Source organism: Cheilinus undulatus, linkage group 2 (genome assembly GCF_018320785.1).
Source record: "Cheilinus undulatus linkage group 2, ASM1832078v1, whole genome shotgun sequence".
NCBI lineage: Eukaryota > Metazoa > Chordata > Actinopteri > Labriformes > Labridae > Cheilinus > Cheilinus undulatus.
In genome coordinates, this window is record NC_054866.1 from 21,969,068 (window position 1) to 21,990,350 (window position 21,283).

General features: G+C 38.0%; 1 protein-coding gene across 14 annotated transcripts in view; it reads right to left on the reverse strand.

Moving 5' to 3' along the window:
* myo18ab (myosin XVIIIAb) overlaps positions 1-21,283 on the reverse strand; it is a 202,117-nt gene that overhangs the window by 84,694 nt on the left and 96,140 nt on the right. For all 14 annotated transcript variants that reach the window (XM_041804165.1, XM_041804150.1, XM_041804142.1 and 11 more), the window contains 6 exons: positions 20,974-21,115; positions 20,473-20,632; positions 19,947-20,133; positions 19,352-19,559; positions 18,464-18,573; positions 13,006-13,071 (listed from right to left, as the gene is read on the reverse strand). In XM_041804165.1, coding sequence (XP_041660099.1) covers positions 13,006-13,071; positions 18,464-18,573; positions 19,352-19,559; positions 19,947-20,133; positions 20,473-20,632; positions 20,974-21,115 — 873 coding nt within the window. The remainder of the gene's footprint in view (positions 1-13,005; positions 13,072-18,463; positions 18,574-19,351; positions 19,560-19,946; positions 20,134-20,472; positions 20,633-20,973; positions 21,116-21,283) is intronic.

Here is a 21,283-nt window from a genome sequence, read left to right on the forward strand (position 1 = left end):
TTCTAAACAAGCCAATTTAAAGCCTATCTAAGGCTGGCCACACACTAGACGATTTTTTAATCTGAAATGATTTTTAAAACCGTGGGAGACCACACACTTCAGGGTAATTTCCAGAGATTTTTTATCTTTAATCCTCTGAATGCACACACTAGACGACTCAGCCAGATTGTCAGATCACTGGAGACCACACACCTGCCGACCTGCCTACAATCTTGCGTGATCACGTGACTTTCAGGAAAAAAAAAAAAAAAAAAAAGAAAAACACAGATGTCTGTCGATACCGTATTGCTGCCTCTCCACAACAGAGTGCCCTGGCAGGCGTTACAGGTGCAGCAAAAATCATAAAACAAGGGAAAGACTCAGGATGAAATCCTGGCTGGAATTAAGGTTCAGCTGAGGATGTGAGCAGTGAAAGTAAATATGATCTGTTCAGTGACGCTACCTGGTGTGCTCGCTCTCATTGGTTGTTGTGGGTACTCCGTCAGTGGCACTACAACCTAGAATCGTAAATATCAAACATGTTTGATATATACAATTCAGGGTCTGGGAGGCTACAACGCGATTTGGAGCAGTAAATTAATTGTGTTGACACCACACACATGTAAACTACTCAAGACATATAATCGTTTGTGACGAGGCTCCAGTCAGTATACACCCCCATAATTGTTGGTGGGGTCAAATTTTGCCTCAAATCGGGCTTAAAATCCTGTAGTATGTGGCTGGCCTAAGACAATAACACAATCAAATCAAAAGATCATGACAGTCACATAGCTGAAACTCTCAAGTTCTTTGTGGTAAAATTTAAGTTGAGTGTTAGTTCAGGCTGGACACATATACCCAGCCATGAACTCACAGTCAGCTGTTGCTTATCACCCCAACACCTACAACCAATCACAGCTCTTTCTCTCAATACAGTGAATTTAAATATGACGTACTTCTCACTAATCCCTGCTTGCATTAATGCTGATGCACCACTTTGCTGCTGGCAAAGCTTAACCTCCTCCACCCCAGCCTCCTCCTTTAAAGCATAAAGATGTTGCACCCTCATATTCAAATTCATGCAACTATGCATTCATTGCTTTATCACCAATTTTATTGTATTCAGTGCACATTGTCATTAATGTATCTATCCGTATGGGGGTTTCTGGCTATGCAGTCTCTGGAAAGTCAAAGCATGTTGCTTGACTTACCAAGGGAGCATCTTTAAGCAGAGCCTTCTCTGCCAATTAAAACTGTATCCATTTTGCAATAAAATGGTAAAATCTAGAGTGTTCCTGAATGAATCATAGTTTTTGTGAATATGGCCTGGTGGCTTTGAACACAGTGATGTAACAGCTGTTTTTCATCCTGAATAACTTTAAAATAAACAGCTCTATATTCATTTTATGAACTGCCAGTCCTTCCATTTTTTTTAACTTAGAGAACGCAACAGTTGCTGGTCTACTCTTGATTTCACAAGTTTCTTTATTTAACTCAAGCTGACTTATGTGTTTTAAATAAAAGTGAGTTCAGATCTCATCAGATATCTGAACTCCCTCCCTTTGGGTCTGAGAGTCACTCAACTGGTGGACAAACTGTCCACAGGTATACCCATCAGCTGGCTCCCTCCGAAGGGTCAGGGGGCGACTGAGGTAGGGTCACCTTAAATTCGCATATACACAGTAACAATAAAGGGTTTTCTGGAGGGGTGGGCAGAAGAATAGACTAAAATAAGATAAAAGGAGTGAAACTTTAAAAATGGAGAACTAATTCATTTATAAAAACAAATAGAGAACAAAGACTAGACAAGGAAGCAAGAATTGTAGCGGTAATGAAAAGAACCTGAAGTATGGCATCACGTATATTATCATTATTATTATTGCTATTTTCTCCGTTTTTTTTTTTTCCTTTTGTTGGTTTTAATTTTTGTTTTGTCCATTTGTTCTGTTTCATTCTTTTTTCTTCTTTTTCCATTCCTTCCTGAACATTAAGTTTTAATTTTTTTTTCTTTCTTTCTTCCACCTTATCTACTCTTTTCCATATATACACCATATCAACATATACTGCATTCTTAGTGTCTCCCCTCCTGTCTATCATGTATTTATACAACTTAATCACACCTTAGCTTGACAAACCATATCCTCACCTTTCTGTTATGTCTCCCCAAAAACAAATATATGCACACACATATATGTGTAGGCATGTATACATACGCGCACACCCATACACACACACACACACACACACACACGCACAAAGACATACGCCTTTAACACCTTCAAACTGTTAAAATGTTATGAGTCCCTTTTTGTCTCTGTATTGTCTTGTCTCCACTGTCTGTATGTAATGCTTGTATGTTGTCCTTCACTTGTCATGTTCTGTCTTGCATCACTTAGTAATAATAAAAAAAAACCTAAAAAAAAAAAAAAAAAAAGAAAGATCTCATAAGATATTTCTGTTACATAATATTTGTTTTAATAAAGGAAGCAATTGGGGCAGCAGTGGGGCAGCAGTAGACATGCTACTCCCATGTATAAAAGGTCTAACATGTAATTTTGTCAAAAAAAAAAAAATAGTCTGGTGGCTGCTCTTATTTTAGACTGTAATAGGTCAATGTTTTAATTGTTTCAATGTGGAAAGCATATTCCACCAAATCTATACATGAAAGTACTTAAATGTTGCTTGTAGTTGCTCAGTGCTTATGTTATTTCTACTTTCTTTGCTCTGAAGGACAATCTCAGTGGCTTTAGTAGTACTATGATATTGTCTTTTTCAGAAAATTTCCTGTCTTATTTTTCTCTCCTAATGATTTGGGCCTCTTTCTGAATTCCAATGAGGCACAATTTCATATTTGACTGTAAGTGTTGAGACAGGCTGACACTGACCCCCTTCAAAGCCCACATCATGATGCTCGATCTTTTTCGAGATAATTTGTGTCTGAGAGGAGACATTGCTCTGTTCCCGAGTCTGAATTAGCAGGCAGCTCTTTGTGGAAGCAGATTCATTAAGCAGCTTTTGAGTGACATTTTGTCCTTCAGAAGAGAGGACCACTCCAAACCATGAATTTATTTTTAAAAATTGACAGAGAAATTGTGGCCAGATATTTAGATGGTTGTAAAGTTGTCATCCTGACCTTGTGATTGTAAAAAAAAAAAAAAAAAATGCCATTGTAACAAATATTCATCAGGACTGATGAGCATTTGTGACCAAAAGTCACATTAACATTTTAGTTTATTTATGAATTAGTAAAGAAATACAATGGATAATCAAAAACTTCTATGACTTGTAAAAGATGAGTTTAGTTTAATCAATCCATTTAAGAAAGTTGAATCATGGAGCCGCTAAAAGATACTACACTGTCTCTGAGTCCAAGAGGATTTAACCTGATAAATACAATGACTAGATGCCAAAGAGACACTTTGAATGTTTCCATTCAATCGATTAAGATTTTTTAGACTTTCTTTACTTCCTCTACTGCCAGATTCAACATTTTATTTTATGTTTATTTTCATTTTGCACGATTTTACAGTCAATAATGTCCAGAGATTTTACATTTGGCAAATATTACACTTTATTTACAAATGTGTTTTATCATTTATAATGAAGTTGAGAGTCTCTTTAAAGCTCTTGTGAGTAACTTTTAGTTACATTGATTTTGTTTAAGGTTAAGCTTGTATGCATGCACTTCTCCTGAGCTAAAAGGAAGTGCTGTCATAGTTTTGAATGGCAGAGTTCCTTGGTGAATAAAATTCATGCTTAGGCCAGCCGGGAGCTGTGCAAAAACATCTTCTCTGCAGAGAAAAGCTTTCGTTGTGACTCTGCGTACTTCTTTTAAAAGAAAATGGGGTCAAATTCTGATAAAACTGACCCTATGTTATAGCTACTTCCAAGCTGATGTCCAAATTTGAGGCAGCCATTGCAAATGGCTCGAAGAACTAAACTCCGCCCATAGCTACCACCTCCTTCTCCGCAAATGATGCCGATTGGTCTGAAAAGTGTTTGGTTCTGCACAAATGTTGTGGATTGAAGCTTTTCAGGATGGATTTGCCTGATGACAGACATGGAGTCTTGTGTATCCATCTGCTTTGCAAGGTTAGTCTTTTCCAGAACATCTAAATGAACTCAGCGTCTTAAATAAATCATCTTCATTGGGAGAAGCTGCTGAGAGATGATGATGTTGAACCTGCCTGGGAGGAGATAACACGTGTGGCTAACATGAGCTGGGAGCTCCTCAGAGAGCTGTTTGTCAGGGAGGAGATGCTTTCATGATTCAGGCACAGAGCCATAGACGAGCTGGCAGAGGAGACCAGGAGACATTTGGCAGAGAGGAAAAGGCAGCACTGCTGCCACCTGCACAGTGTAAGATTTAAGTGTCATTAGTGACACTTTTCATTTGGATGACAATTAATAGTAAAACCAACCTAGGATGCAAGATGACTGATGATGTTCTTTCCTGCATAAAAAAAGTAAGTTACCATTTTCCTTTAAATGCCATTTAGTATGTCTTAAAAATTGTAAAATAGACTAATTAATTCCAGTAACAGTATCAGAAAGTTTCTTTGAATGCCCAGCAAAGCCTAGCAGGTACGCCTACCTTAAATATGACTGTTAATGTGAGCAGATGTGACTAATGCATGGGAAATGTAAACCTTATGTATTAATCATATGTTATTTTCTGTTTTTAAGCAGCTCATTTATTCATAATTCAGGCTGTTTCCCACACTACAGGAGGTAGACGTTGTAATTAGAGGAGTAAGTGGCCCACTGTGTGGGCTGGTGGCACTTTTCCGTCCTGTGTGGGTCGGTTGGACATGTGTGCATCTAGTCCGCCAGTGAAACAAGAAGCCGAAGTTACAGGAAAAAAAAAGTTCTGATTTGAAACTTTATGTGAACTTGGGAAAAGTAACACTAAGACAAGGTTAAGCTCTCTGCAATATCTGCCAAGGAACCTCTCTAATTGACAGCTCAAGGCCCTGCCTGTTCTTTATTCCATAGACATTCACAGATCTAATTAACAAAACCATCAGCCTGCCTTTTTCCTTCTGATTAGCTGTGTTTTTTTATCTCAAAGAGTTGGAGTCTGGCAGTGTCTGACTGCAGCTCGGTTCGGGTCACAGATACAGAGAGCCACGAGGATCAGCTCCTCCTCCACATAAAGAGAGCGAGAGATTAAAAACAACACACAGCAGGACTAATGAAGGTGAAAACCAGTGTGAGGAACAAAAACAGCAGCGACTTTGGAGGAGAGGTAGGCGAGGAGAATGGTAAATGCTTCTAATTATCTGTTTAATTGAGAGTGTCACTGTGTGAAAAGACATCAGGACTTAAAGGCAGCTCTGTCCTTGACGACAACACAAAAGACATGCCTGTCACAAACGGATGGACTCGACATGCTGTCCCATGCAGACAGATGCAGCTTCAGTGTGATGTGACGTCTGGAGTGTTTATGGGAGTTTTCAGGGTTTACTACCCTGAAGTGGAAACTGCCTCCAAGTCAAAATGTCAAAAAAATTATGAAAATTATGTTTTCCTGAATATGGGGGGAAAAAAATTCTTGGGGGTCTTTTGGTGGAGTAACACGGCCTGGGGCAAAGTCACATTTTGGAGGCTCTGTTGGACAGAGGGTAACAAATAAGTTAGAGTTAAAACAAAAATTTTAAATGAGACTTCTGGACTGACACCAGTTTTATAAAACTTCTACAGATGAAGTCGAGGTTAGAAATTTGTAAGGCTTTACTTCTGAATATCTTTAGGTTAAAAATGGTGTGCCTAAGGGCTCAGTCTTGGGACCACTATTATTAACTCTTATTTTAACAGTATCTGTCAAAATGTACCAAATGCAAAATTTTTGTTTATATGCAGATGATACTGTCATTTATTGTTCTACTCCTACCTAACATCAGGCTCACAGTTACTTACAGGAAGCTGTTGATGCTGTACAGGATGTTCCGTTTGAGTCAAAATTGGTTTTGAATCCTGACAAAATCAAACTTAAGATGTTTTCAAACTCAAAGAACAAGCCACTTAACCAACCTACCATTACCACATCTCAGGATGGTGTAACCTAGTCTGTGTCTACTTATAAATACCCCAGGTTGTGACTGATGATTCTTTGACTTTTAAGCCTCAAATAGAGCAACCTGTAAAGAAGTTGAAGTTGCGTCTGGGCTTTTACTTTGGAAATAAGTCTATTCTCATTTACTGTGAAGAAAAGACTTGTCAATGCCACTTTTATCCCTCTGATTGATTATGGTTGTGTTTTATTCATGCATGCATACCTCCAATGCATTAAATCTTTGTCTCCTGTTTACCATGGGCCACTGCAGTTTATAACATGTCCCAAGTCCTTAACTTATCATTGTGCTCTGTATGGTTAAGCTGGTTGGCATTTCCATATTTATGAGGCTATACTTAAGCTACTTCTATCTTAATTGTGTGATATTATTCATGTGAAAAGTTCTAGAAGCTACGGTCTTCGCTGTGTGACTTAGTCACAAGATTTGTTTTTGTTATCTGTACCAAAAGTCCATTTCAAAATAGGTAAAAGGAGTTTTGGATATACTGCTACTGCAGCATGGAGTCTTCTTTAGGAAATTGTATGTCTTGGGGAGCTGGTCTTCTTAAATTATTTTAAAAGTAGATTAAAGGTGTTGGAGGAAGATGCATCAAGTTGTAGATGTTCTGACTGATGACTTTCTGCTCTGTGACTCAGAAATTACTTGATCTGTGTTTGTAGTGTTTTTATGTTTAATGCATCATGTCTGTAACTCTGTTAAATGTGCCTCTGTCTGTCTTGGCCGGGATACTCTTGTAAGTGAAAGTCTTGATATCAATTTGGTTTTCCTGGTTAAATAGCTTTAAATAAAAAAAAACACTCAGTTATAGGCAAGATGAGTTATGTTAATCACAACCAAAATTCTTTCAATTAAAATTTAAGGGCATTTTCACTCTGAAAATATGTTTACTCTGGTCTGAATCATGGGCCAGTATGTTTCCTTGTTGCATAATTACCTCATGTTGGGTCTGTGTTCACACAAGAACATTTACAAGTGAACCAAAAATGCTCTCTAATTGGCTAGACTTTGTTGAAAATCCCAGAGGTAAACAGAACCAAATTGACTCCTGTCTGGCTGTGGCTGCTCCAAAGCTACTGCCCACTTTCAAAGTGGACAGACAACTACACGGATGTTGTTGGCTCTGGTCAATATTTGTTATATCTCTTGCATTTATTATTGTAGACAAACAACAGAGTTTGAAATGAAGCATAGCTGTGGATGAAACAAGACTAGGTTAAAACCTAGTATATGGCTGACCGCAACTATCTAGGATGCCTGTTAAAATGCCTGACTGAATTGTGTTCTGGCAGAGGGATTGTTTTTGTTGGGGTGTGTAATTGTGCTGTCCCTAATGTCTGTGGGTTGAGAATCGAAGAATCCCAAAAGTATAAAACAAAAACCCCCTGTCAGCAGGAAACAGTTAACCTGACACGCCAGATCAACTCATAGCCATTGCATGACTATATCTGACATACATCTGGGAAAGCTAATAAAATAAATGACACTGTTTTGTCAAAATATTTCCCAACTAAATCAAACTCTAAATGGAGCATGGGGACAATAAAAAAAAAACATAAAACTGAAAGAATGACTAAATTTTACACAACGTTCAGTATAAAAACTATGTTACACAACCTGGTACTATCCCTATTTATATGGAATTTATTGGTACTGGTGACTTAAATTTGTAAAGCTCCATTTTCTCTCTCCTTCTTTCTCTCTCTCTGTGGAGACTGAATGGTGCACAGAGCCCAGAGCAATGTCATCCCCCCCCTTCTGCTTGTTTTTTATCACATCTGATTGGGTACAAAGAAGCACATGCCCCTACACATACACATCCAGTCAACCACAGCGCTAATGTTGTTGGCAAAACGGTGAGGAGAAAATATCCTCCCTTTATTCTGTGCTCTTTTGTGCTCCCTTTATTCTGTTCTCACTACAAGAGACGCATAAAACATCTTCTCTGCCAAGAGAAGTGTGGCTCTCTGCTCTGGTTTTAACAAGAAATGTGGTCCAGTTCTGAGTAAACGGGCGTTCCTACAGCGACATCCAAGCTAACAGTTAATACAGCATGAGGTCCTGGATATACCGGACAAGCCACCCGTAATGATCAGAACCCGTACCGAAACAGACCGGAGTAGAGCGAAAACATCTTTGAAACATCTGTTTCAAATACATGGGCCAGAAGTGGCCATCGAACAGGCCGGGTGGATCTGGCACCATGTAGTTCCTAGCGTGTTTTAATAAAGACACATTGTCCAGTTCAGACAAAACTGCTGCTGTAGCTAAGTCAAAGCTAATCTCCACTAGCAGGCCTTGTTTACAAGCACTCGCAAAAACTAACCCTTTCCCCGTAACTATTCCATACTTATGCTGAAGTAGGTCAGCAGAAGAGTGACAACATCTTTCCCAACATGAAAAGCTTTTGGGGTTGTTTATATTCTTCATTTCATACAGAGATGTGGTCCAGTTATAGTAAAACAGACACAATGCTAAAGCTATGTCTATATCTGCCATTAGGCAGCCACTACCGACGACTTTCTCTGTATGGTATGACTCTGAAAGTTAAAGTAGCATCACTCAGTCAGTCACTCTGTCAGTCAGTCAGTCGGACACAGACAGAGCCACCTGTAGGGCTGACCTCAGTGGTCAGCCAAAAAAATAAGTTAACACACTAGAGTTACTGAAGGTTCTAATCAAGACAGTGGAGGAGATGGTGCCTAATGAGCCTCCTAAACTATGACCTGCTCATCCACTCATACTGTTTCCAAAGACCCTGCAGGTATATATGAGGTTTTTAATGCTTTCTGCAGTTAGGTCAGATCAAAGTCAGTTCATATTCTTCCTGTGAACAAACCGCATCAGAGCCTGAAAAAGGGTGGCTGAGATCTACATTAGCAGATGGTTTCTGTATGGTTGTTTGGTCCACACCAGGATTCAATTAATAGCTTTCACACCAGTTAAACTTACTACTACTTTGCAGACCCAAAACAAAGGGTTGGGGATGAAATCAGCCTAGCAGGTGCTTCATTTTTATGGGTGTTAGCCACAGCCACAGTGGATCCGTGTGACTCCTGGAGTCTATCTGAGTTTGTGTATATGTTTTGTTTATGTCGGTTGCAGGTGTGCAGTGTGTTATCTTGGCTGCTTTACTCACCTGTGCTACTGTTTTTAAAAACAGCTGATTGATAAACAGCCGCAATAACCTATCAGTCAGAAGTGCCTCTTTGACTCACCCATTTAAAAAGCTTATACTGCTTTGGAAGGTGCTTGAAATCAGTTCATCTCTGCATCTCTGTAGAGACAGCCTTCTATTGATGGTTTTCTACTCTTAGTCATGTTTTTATTGATGTGTTTATTGTTGCTATTGTTATGAGGTACTGGCAATGAGTGGACTAGATAGGGTTAGTTTTTACACATTTTCACTCTCTTTAGGATTATCTTTGGCAGGCTCTTTGTTTCAGGGTGCTGCCCATTTATTGTGTTGCTTAATTCAGTAGGTGTACTTCTCAATTTTGTTTCACCTTTTAAAGAATTGTGGTTCTCAAAGCTCTAGTTTAAATACTCTTTATGAATATTTCCTTTTTCCATTTGAAAAGCACTCACAGGCCCTTTCAGTTGCCTCACTTTGCTTTGTCACAGTTTGACATCATTGTGGGAAAAATAATTTTGTTTTCATGAGCTTTATAGTGAAAGCGTGTATACAAGTACTAGTGTACTTATCATTGTACATGTCATGCATTTATGCGTATAATGCCTTTTCCCAAAGAAATATAAAACATGGGTATTAAGAAGAACGAGGCTTGTAGATATTGTTTATTTACTGCTGCTGATGTTTTTTGTCTGTGTGTCCTTTTGAATTTGAAGCATCCACCAGGAGTGGTACTGTTAGTATTGTTTAGTTATTACAACAATGAATACAACACAAAAAAATCTTTCTTTTTTTTTTTTAAACAACTGTTAAAAAGGTTAACAAAAATATCCAATTAAATTCTTGTTCATAAAACAATTTTTCATCACTGATATTGACCTTTGTGTCTAAAATAAAGGATAACTTCAGGTACTGTACCGCTGTGTTGCATCTTTAGGGTGGTTTTCTATGCACTTCTTTTACAGGCTTTCTTATAGATATAAATTATTGCATGATTTTCAATTTAACCAAAGTCAACCCTCTGTCAGAAAAGCTTCAGGTCCTTGTACCACATTTAAACCTCACTCAAGTATGGTATTTTCTAGCGGTGGGACAAAAAATCGATACACAGAAATATCGCGATACTTCCTGGCGTGATATTGTATCGATATTTTAAAATGCAGTATCGATTTTTAATTAATTAGCTAATTATTCACTTTGTTGGTGCGGTAGTTTGTGGTGTAATTTCACCCCCTGACCGCTAGTTGGCAGCAGGCATCCCTAGCTGGCAGTTGACTCTTGCCTCTTCTCTCTTGAGACAACGAGATCACACGAGACTTCCGGTCTGCGTGAGCCGGTTGCTTGTACCTACCCAGCAGAGCGACTTTTGCCGCATTCATAGTGGATGTGTAGACTTATTTTGGCTTCCAAAACATTAAAGACCGCACAAACTTAGACAGGAGTTAGACAGTCGTTTGCAAGATATGCCACGCCAGAGTAAAATACTGAGACAACACAACGAATCTACTAGTTAGGCATCATCGCGTTAGCGCTACAGCTAATGGCTAACGTCAACAAACAAGCCTGTTGAAGCTACCGCTGGTCTCTACTCATGCAACCATAGTCACAGTCGTATTATTTGTAAGGACCTGTCCCATGTAGTGTCGTTAAGAATGACGGCTTCAGTAACACAAGAAAGAAATACTGGCCTGTCACGTCATGCCCTCCGCAAAACACAGTCCATCAGTCTTAAAGCTGGACGTGACGATCAGCTCGTCTCCCATAATCTCCCTCCACAAACACATTATGTGATGACATAAAAAACTGATACGATATGAAATATAAAGGATTGGAGTACATTAACTCTATAATAATTTATTCCCCTTTTCTTAAAAAAAAAATCACGGTAGCATTTTAATTCAGTGCAACAAATGGGGAAAATCCCCATCTTCAGATTGAACAAAGATGGGTAAAATGCGAGATGATGCAGGACTATATATTTTTTAAATAGCTTAATTCTACATTGTTAAATTCGATATTAACTTAAAATTACATAATAAGTTATACATATATATACTACACACATATGTATAGACTTTATGCACTTCATATTCAGTATTTAGCTCAGTCTGTCAAATTCTGTGAAACTGATACTAAATTGTTGTGAATAAACTGAGAAATCCTGCACTTGACCATTTTATAACTATTTTGTATTCTCTAGTTAGACATATTTTGTGATGTATCGTTATACACATGTGATGTGTATTTTTCCTGATATAGTCTGTAGGCATCATTATCATTCATCTTTTTCACTGGTGTTTAAAAAGCTAACAAAAGATTGCAAAAAATCGGCAATATCGTAGAATCGCAATTTAAATCGAATCGGCACCTAAAAAATCGTAAAAAATCGAATCGGGAGAAAAGTGAATCGTCCCAGCCCTAGTATTTTCTTTTTATAGTCACTTTGGCCCTTCCTTTCATTGACTTAATGTATCACATTGGTTTTACATTAAAGTAACTTTCCATCATAGCACTTCTTCAGACATTTCATATTGAAAACCTAAAATAAAAATTAAGTATTTGATTCTCAAAGCAAGTGAGAGGCTTTCAAACTTCATTTTCTTCTGTTTTAAGCCACTTACAAGGTCTGCTTTTGCTCTGCTGTTCACATGTACTGTCAATGGCATAAAACACTCTCTAAGCTTCAATCCAATCAGGAAAAAAGGGATTATACACTGGAAATGGTGTTAGAATTGGAAGATACGGTGTGCTTAAAGTGGCATGCCAGATAGACTGCTTCACTGCATATGCAATGGATATTCAAATTCATCTGGGAAACCTCCCATTCAAAGTTCATGGGAAGCACAGGACATTTAAAGAAATCTCTTAAGGTGATTGGATGAGTTTACTGTCTGCCACATTGACTACAGGCCAATCAGAGCTACAAGACAGCATGACGTATTCAAGCACTTGCAGCTCTGGTTGTAACCAGAGTTTGGCAGACAGGTGCTGCCGTAGTTTATGAATGGTGGAGCTTGTCGGTGGATAAAATTCATGCCGAGGCCAGTTTGGGGAAGTGCGAAAACATCTTCTCTGCCAAGAGAAGCTTTCAGCGTGGCTTTGTTATCTTTTTTATGCTTTTTTAAAAAAGTGATCCAGCTCTGATGCTATAATATGGCTACTTTTTAGTTAATCGCTAAACCAGCGACAGCCATTGTATACTGGTTTACAGTGAAATTTAACCACGCCTGTAACCATTCCAAATTCATGCAGAAGCAGGTCAGAAGAAGAGCTATCGTGCCATTCCTTTCTCTTTATTTAATGAAGAAATCCAGTTCTGACAGAACTGCTGCTATACTATAACTACATCCTACATCCATCATAAAAAGATGCTGATTGGTCAGGTCCCTTTTTAGACCTGGCACAATCATTTCAGACTGGAGCTTTAAAAGATGGATTTGCCTGATGACAGACATGGAGTCAGACAAATCCATCTGCTTTGCAAAGTTAATATGAGATTTGTGCCTTTCACTGATTTAATTAATCTAATTTTCACTCTTTCACAACTTGTTGTTCTATATTAACACAAACCATAAAGATGCCAAAATAGGCACTAATGTTTGAGCTGAAAGTGCTGAATTTCCAGAAGCAGCACACACAATTTCAAACAAATATCTTCCTTAAATACATGAACGTTATGTCAGAGTCACATTCAAGCTTTTCTTCGAATTACAGATTGATAAAAGGCTCTTACCACGATTTGAGAAGTTAGAACTTTGTAGTTACAGTTCTCGTGTGTTTATTGAGAAGTTAAATGTTCACTTGTGTGACTTGACTCACCCGGCTCAGTCCCATGTGGTAGCTGCTCTTCTCCAGCTCCAGCGAATCGAGCAGCTCCTCCACCGCCTGCAAACATCACAACAAATATGTCAGCAGACGGACTCAACAGAAACCATCAAAAACCGCACACTCAAACACACATAAACACATACAGCTCCCTTTGTTCTGCCTTGGGGGGACTTAAAAGGACAAAACAAAACAGACAGAGAGTCTTCCTGGGTCTTTTTCTGTCGAGTTTCATTGATTCTGTCAGCTCGACCTTTAGAAGACAAACTAACACTGTCTGATCATCAGAACTCAGAGGTTTTGTCGGACGTGACACTGGAAAAAAGATATTAACAATAATAATCTATTAGTGTGCATACAGTAAGGAAAAGTTTTGGAGTTTTTGTTTGTGGGGTGATGTTATGAAATAGTCTGAATGCCGAGCTAAAGCAATGTCCAAGCATCATCTTCCATGCTTTTGTAAGTGCACATACAGTGCTTAACAAATCTATTAGACAACCACCCAAAGTAAGGTTTATGCCACAGTTGCCCTAAATTAACAGCATTGGTAATTACCAAAATCATTTTTTTTATGTTTCTGTTGTGGTTAATACACCAATAAGTAGAAGCTCTTTAACCCAAATGATATTTTTAATGCTAAAATATAATTATTATTGTTATCCATGAATTTTCAAATTTACGGATTCACAAAAAAATGAAAAAATAGTAAAGCACACTATTAATTCTTGATTAATATGTCAAATTATAGTTATTTAATTGCATTCCTGAACAGAACAAAGAGTTTTAGTGGTTGAATGTCATGCTTGATTAATATCTGGCTTCTCAGAGAAGCCCAGTGAGCCGGCTCAAATTTGGGTATAAGAAGGTGAATTCAGTTTGAAATTCTTCATTCCTGTTCAAAATGGTAAAATGTGGAGAGCTCACTGAAAATGAAAGAGTCCACATCAAAGCACTTCCTGATGCTGGATGGTCTCTGAGACAAATAGAGAAAGACATAAAGTGTTCTCACTGTGTGGTCAAGTATGCTTTGGAGTCAACTGCCGAGACTGGTACTTACAAAATGCGCCAAGGAAGAGGCAGGAAACCAAATTTAACTGAAGCAGATGTCAGATACCTCAAGATTTGAAGTACTAGAGACAGAAGGAAGACCACTGCTGATCTTCAGGCAGAGATGAATGCTTCTAGATCAGAGTCTGAGAAAGTCTCCAGAATGACCATAAGCAGACGACTGATGGAACAATGCTTAAAGGGAAGAACAGCTGCTAAGAAGCCATTATTGAGGCCTGCAAACATCCAGAAATGCCTAAGATTTGCCAGGTAGCACAAACACTAGACTGTTGATGACTGGAAGAAGGTACTCTGGACGGACAAATCCAAGTTTGAACTCTTCGGTCAGCATGGTCGTGTTTATGTCCACAGAAAAGCTGGAGATCGTTTTGATGCCAGATGCATTGCACCCACAGTGAAACACGATGGAGATTCCATTATGGTACGGGGTTCCATTTGTGGATACGACGTAGGCAAATGAGTGAAAATGGTCGGTATCATGAACAAGAACGTCTACCACAACATCTTAGTGCATCATGGAGTCCCTTCTGGACTGAATCTGATTGGCCGTGGGTTCATATACCAACAAGACAATGACCCCCAGGATACTTCAAAGCTGTGCAGAGACTATTTGACCAAGAAAAAGGAATCTGGAGTACTGGAACTGATGGACTGGCCAAGTCAAAGTCCAGATTTGAATCCTATTGAACAAATTTGGGATTTAGTAGATTCAAAGATTGATGGCACAAAAGTTTCATCTAAAGCAAGTCTGTGGGAACAGCTAGAAACTATTTGGAACTCAATAACAAAAGAGACTGTGGAAAAGTACATAAAAACAATGGCAGCATCTGTTATCAAGGCCAAAGGAGGCAATACAAAATATGAAGTTTTTTGGTTATTATGTGTGGAAAAAGGACTATTTAGTTGTTTCAGTTTGTTATTTGCCAAATAAATAACAGTAACATTTTCAGTTTTAAACAAGTTTTTGAAAGATTTCTAAAATATTCAAGTTTTTTCGTTTTAAAACAGGTGGTCTAATAAATTTGTTAAGTACTGTATGTGACCACACATTATTGTCAGATATTTAATATTTAAAAATTGCACTTCCATTTGCACAGGTATTTGTATATAAAACATAAATTCATATACAAATATGTATTTGATAAAGGTACAAAAATTAGTAATGAACTTACATATTTGATAATGGAATATGTCTATCAGAAGTTAGATTTCACATAGGGTAAATAAAAACATATGTAACAATTCAAAATGAGATATTTGACTGACATAATTGTGTTTTTACTGATATGGAAGCTTTTGGATTAAATGTATGAAAGAAAGCTAGATAATTAATGATCAATGAAATATGGAAAATTCTCAGGATTAAATAGATATTTTCTATTTTGACCATAGTTCTAAAAATGTGAAATACTTTGACACTTTTGATTCTATGCATTTTTAAATAATTTAACCTCTGTTTTATAATGATCAGTAGATTCAAAAAGTAACAGAGCTTTGCCAAATCTACATTTAATCATAAGACAGGTGTATAGGAGAGGAATTTATCCATCAAAAATCGCAAGCAAACTCAAACTGCACTAATAAACTGGAAACATTTCTGTATCTTCCAATCCGTGTTATTAAAACATGAGATTACAAATATCGGTGCAAAAGACTTCTTTTTTTGTTCCTCATAAAAATTCTGGTACGGTTAAAACATTTCTGAGCTGACTAAATAAGTTAAACTTTTTAAAAGCCTACTAATGCTGAAAGATTTTTAATGGTAACATTATATGTAACATCTACACATTTACTATTTATCTTGGGCCTAAAAATTGAAATTGGATGTATAAGTTATTTTGTCATTCAGAGTACCAGCAAATTATTATCCTTGGAACTTAATTTTAGAAAGGCTGATGTTTATGTCATCTTGTTGTTTTCTCCTACTTCAACTGTTTGAAAAGACTAAAAGACACAAGTGGCTTTATTTCATTATTTCAACTAAATGATGATATACATCTAAAGACTTCCAGGTTGTCAAATTGGTTTGTTTTTTTTTTTAAGATTAATTTTTGGACTTTTCTGCCTTTCTTTTAGATAAGACACTGGAAACATGAGGCGAAAGAGTGGGGAGAAGACATGCACCAAACAGCGCAGGGACCGGGAATTGATCCCATTCGACCAGTACGCCGAGGACCACAACCTCTGTCTGTACATGGGTGCCTGCCCCACCTACCGAGCCAAACTGGCGCCCAAAGTTTATCAAAATCTTGTATTTAAACAATTTTTGTTTAAGGGTAGGTAGGAACTGTTTGAAACTTGTCAAGTCCCATATTTCTTTTTTTAATTCCTTTCCAAAATAATTGCATAGCCTGTTCAAATTCTTACATTATAATCTTTTTATCTTTTAATAAAATGTTGTTTCCTCCTCTCTGTTTGTGCAAAGCTATTAAAGGAAAAAAACTTTCACATTTTAGTTGTAATATACTTGATTTTAGAGGTTGGATGAGCAACTGTTGGCTTTTAAGGCTTTTATCCTTTGAGAAATTAATATTAAGGTGTTGGACTGGAGGCTTCCTCTATCAGGGCCTCTTTTAGCTTTCACTCAATAAATGTCAACTAAAATTAACTGGTATGAAATATAAAAATTATACACATTAAAGCTGTCTCAGCAAAAAGACACAAAACCTAAATCTCAAGCGGGCTCTGCAAACTGATTTCCCCTCAATGCTGCTTCATTTTCCTCTGAAGTAAATTCTAGCATTTTATCCATCCAATTATTCACCTTTTTCACGGGTCTCAAAATTCTTCCTTTTATCCTGTAATTCCCCCAAGAGATGGAGGTATCATAAGTTCAGTTAGATCTACTCTTTGGAAAGCGGTGACTTATTTTCATACCATTTTCAAACTTAAAATCTAACTGACAAACATGAACAAACAGTTTGTAGATTCATGAACATCAGAAAAATTGTCCCTTAACTGTAACTTGAGCTGATGAGCTCTAAGAAACCTCAAAGAAGAGATGTTTTCCTCCTTGCCTTCATAAAAGCTAATCACGCCTCTGTGCAGAGCTACTGTCCACCGCCCGAGCTGCATGTAGAGGAGACATTAATCATATGCTCAGGGATGTTTCTAAACTGTAAGGCCTCCAATACAAAAGGAATGGAAAGATAATGAGAAGGAAAAAAAAGCATGGGAAGAGACGAGGGAATGAGGAAAGAGAAAGAGAGAGCGAGAGAGAGCTCTTCGTAGCGCCTGTAATTAATCAGTACAGTAGCCGTATGCTGCCAGCCTGCACAATCATAATTAATTACACACAAGAGCGCTCTTGGAAGAGGAAGAGGACAGCAGAGAGAGGAGGAATAAAAGGATTCAGTTCATAGTGAGAGATTAGAAAGAGAAGGGCAAAGAGAGAAATATCCAGACTTTACACTTTTAACATCCTAACGACTTTAAGCCAGAAAATGACTAAGATTTTTCTGAAGCATTGATTTGGTGTTGTTCTCTTTCAAAATAGGAGGGTTTAAAAATGGTGGATCATTGATATTGATGCAGGAGGCACAAAGATGACTGACTGTTGCCTTTAGTATGGAGAAAAGTTCTAAAACCCGTCATGGTGAAACGATTCACAGAGGTCATGGTTCGGTTTGTACCTCAGTTTTGGGGACGATTCAAAAGGAAAAAAGCAACAAAAAGGTACCTGATGCAAAATTCTAAGATACAATAAGGTGTTACAGCCTGAAGTATGTTAGAAACTAACAAAAAAATAAAATAAAATGCCAAAATTAAAAAGGAACACAGAACTAAAAAAAACTAAATAATCTCTTGATTTTAAAATATAAAATAAAAATCAAAAATCAGCCGGTGCAATTTTTGCTTAATGTCTCAGTCCCCTGAGATGTTTAAAAGTCACTGAGTGCTCAGTTCATTATTTGCTGCAGCTTCTCACTGTATGTGGTTTCTTTTCTTTCCTGTGTTTGTATTTTTAGATATCTGAGTTGTGTAATGTTGCTTTTCCTGAAAACACCCCTTATCCTGATTTGGCTGTTTCAAAATAAAGGCATGTCAATACCATAATCCCTAGGTACTTTTATTGTGAAGAACTTGTCTGTCAGCAATCACTCTTTTATGCTACTTTTACCTACTACCACGGCCAGCGGAGTGAGGAAATTCAATCGACACTGCACTAAATCACTGTTCAGGTAATCAGGAGAAATACAAATACTGTTAATCCCTTAAACAAACACTGTAAACATTTCAAACAAATCTGAACTATTTTGTGGATTTAAGTTGCTGAACACTGTTTTACTCAACCATAGAAAAGACTGAAAATAAGCAAAACTGGTATTAATCATCCTTGATTTAAACCAGTCATCATTCATTCATCATCAGCCCGATCACTCACCCTCTTCTCATCCGTCACAATGTAGTTACGTCCGTGTTTCTTTGTCAGATGTGGAGCCAGTACGTCAAATCTCCTCCTGAACTCAGAAAACACCATGTGGTCGGGATATCCTGAAAGGAGGAGTCACAAGAACAAAAAAAAATTGTCAGATGAGCAATGGCAACAAAGGAAGGCAATTGTTCACTGTTCAGTTTACTGTTGGAAGAAAAAATACAAACAAAAATAAATATAGTTGGAGGGGAAAGTTACACTTCACATCAATGTAGACCATCAGTGGAGTGCTTGGCCCAAGCTCAAAAGTCATTCAAAAGTTTCAAAATGGCAGCACATATCAAAATCCAAGTTACAGGAACAAAAAATAACAAACAAAAAAAATATAGATTTTATAGATTAAAAAGCAAAGTGAAAAACATGTGAAGGTTTGTGTTTTAGCCAAAAAGTATCATTTATCTTTTCATTTATTCATCTATTTGATCAAATGTAATAGAGACACTGACTATCTTATTTGACTTTTAACCAGCATTTTTTGCCATTTCTGTGGTTTGTAACATCATACTTCATGCTCCAAACAGCCCTTTAATAAGCATGTTTAACAGAGCCCAAGCCTGAGAGGAAAGCTTCCAAAAGGGATCTTGAGGATCAAACTTGAACGTTTTTGAATCCATTCCGATTAGCTCAATCTGGACGATGAATTCATCTTTGGATTTAAACAGTTTGGGCAAGGAAAGAAAGTAATAAGATCAGATTTTAATGACAAAATCCGACCTCGTTAATCCTAAAAGACTGACCTTGAGGTTAATTAACAGGTCAAACCAAAATGTAGGTTCAGACAAGAAAAAAAAAAAAAGGTTCAAACTTTAAAACTAAGCAAGTGTGGTTCTTCCTCACCTTGTCTGTAGATCCGCAGAGCATCCAGCAGTTTGGATCCTCTGAGCTGAGCTCTCAGGAGGCCCACGTCCAGAGTCATAAGGCCTGAGTCAGAGCTCTCTCCGTGGGTCACTCTGGGCTCACCTCCTCCACCCACCGCCTCAGCTTTGGGCAGCAGACAGTGGACAAAGTGAACCCTGGAGCGGCGCACCATGTCGATCAGAGCATCCTGAGCACAGAGAGAGAGAAGACGATCAGCCATCTGTTTCCAGTATAACTTCACCTGCCTTTTTCAAGTTTTTATGAAAGACTCTCTGTTCGTGTTTTGACAATGCCAACGATTTAACCTTGAAAGCAAGTTAAGTATCACAAAGCTCCACAATGGAATGATGTCTGAAACTGAAACAATACTGGTTCAATACTTGATACTAAATGGATCTATAACAGGATGTCCACAGGGGTTGATCAGATTTTAATCTTTTTTATATTAGGTGTTAAACATTATAAAAACAATCACAGTAACAGCAACAGGGGCCGAGTTCTAATAGATGTTGCTCAGACTTTCACAGTTGTTGATTTTCTAGAACTAGAACAAACATGTTTATAATAAACTCACCACTTGTAGCTTGACCTGGATACACAGACTCCTCTTCTTCACTGCAGCAACGCCTGTTGTGAATGTCTTCCTCATGCTGGTGGCTCGTCTCAGGGCGAGCTGAGAGCTTCCCTCCAGTCCTGCAATGGAGCCTGACAGTACCGTGGCCCCGCTGGCCCTGCCCATGAACAGACCGCTGATGTTCTTCCTGTGGAGGTACAGAAAGAGACAACATTTCTGTGAGCTGTTGATTGATTTTACAACACTGCTTATATAAGTGCGGAGACCCGCATTTTTTGTCGGCTCACAGTTTTGGTCTGGATTCAGATGTTGTGGTGTTTTCTGTTTTGGATTCTGGATTGGATTTGTTATCATTTAGCCAGAATTATGGAAATCCAGCATTGTGAAACTGCAAATTCTGACTCAACAGACCCCGCTCTCTCTTATCCCATATCTGGAAATTTGTTTTATGAACAGCTCCAGTAATCAGCACAGACTCAGATACAACAAACAAGAATTTGTGTGCTAGGCTGTGTGATGCTCTTACTTCTGGGAGTCCTGCAGCAGTGTGGCAGCGTTCTGGGCGGCGGGGTTGTTCTTGGCATGATTCAGCCAGCCCTGAGCGTTGTACTCTACCCAGTCTGTTCCATGGCTGTGACCCAACAGGAAGAGAAGGGGTTTCTCCCCTCGCAACAGCAGATTGGCTCCTGGAGGAAAAGAAAAATATCTTATTATGATGATATACTTATCTTTTCTAACTCTTTAAATATGTTCACTTCTTCTGAAGCTGGCTCTAGAAGCAACATACCCAAACCTGTACCGTCCTGTAGCTGTCAAATAGCCATTAACAGCTATTCTATTCAATCATATTCTGATCTCAACAAAAGAAGGTCATTTGAAGAAAAAAAGGAAAGATATCCACTTATTTCATGATTTCTTCAAACTTGATGATGTATTTACTGATGGATGTAAAGGTAAAGCAAAAAAACAGCCCAAATCAAAATAAATGTATCTCAAAAATATTAGTTAATTCTTGAATATATTTTACCCTTGTTGTCTCCCTGTACAGAGCCATAGTAGCTAAAGAGTCTGTCCAGCATCGTCTCCTCTGATCCTCCAGGCTGAACCGCCTCCTCCTCCATTAGCCACAGAAGACCCCGTGCCTCATCCGTCCTGGCCAGAGTACGAACCTGAGAAAGAGAGAAACCAACTTAGACTTCAGTAAGCAATTTTTCACACATCACTTTTCTCTGACACTAAAAAGCAGTATAGGAAAAGCATTATCTATGATTTATCTATTACTCACCAAAACTGGAATAATTCTTGAGAGGAAACAGATTGGCTATATACTGTTTACA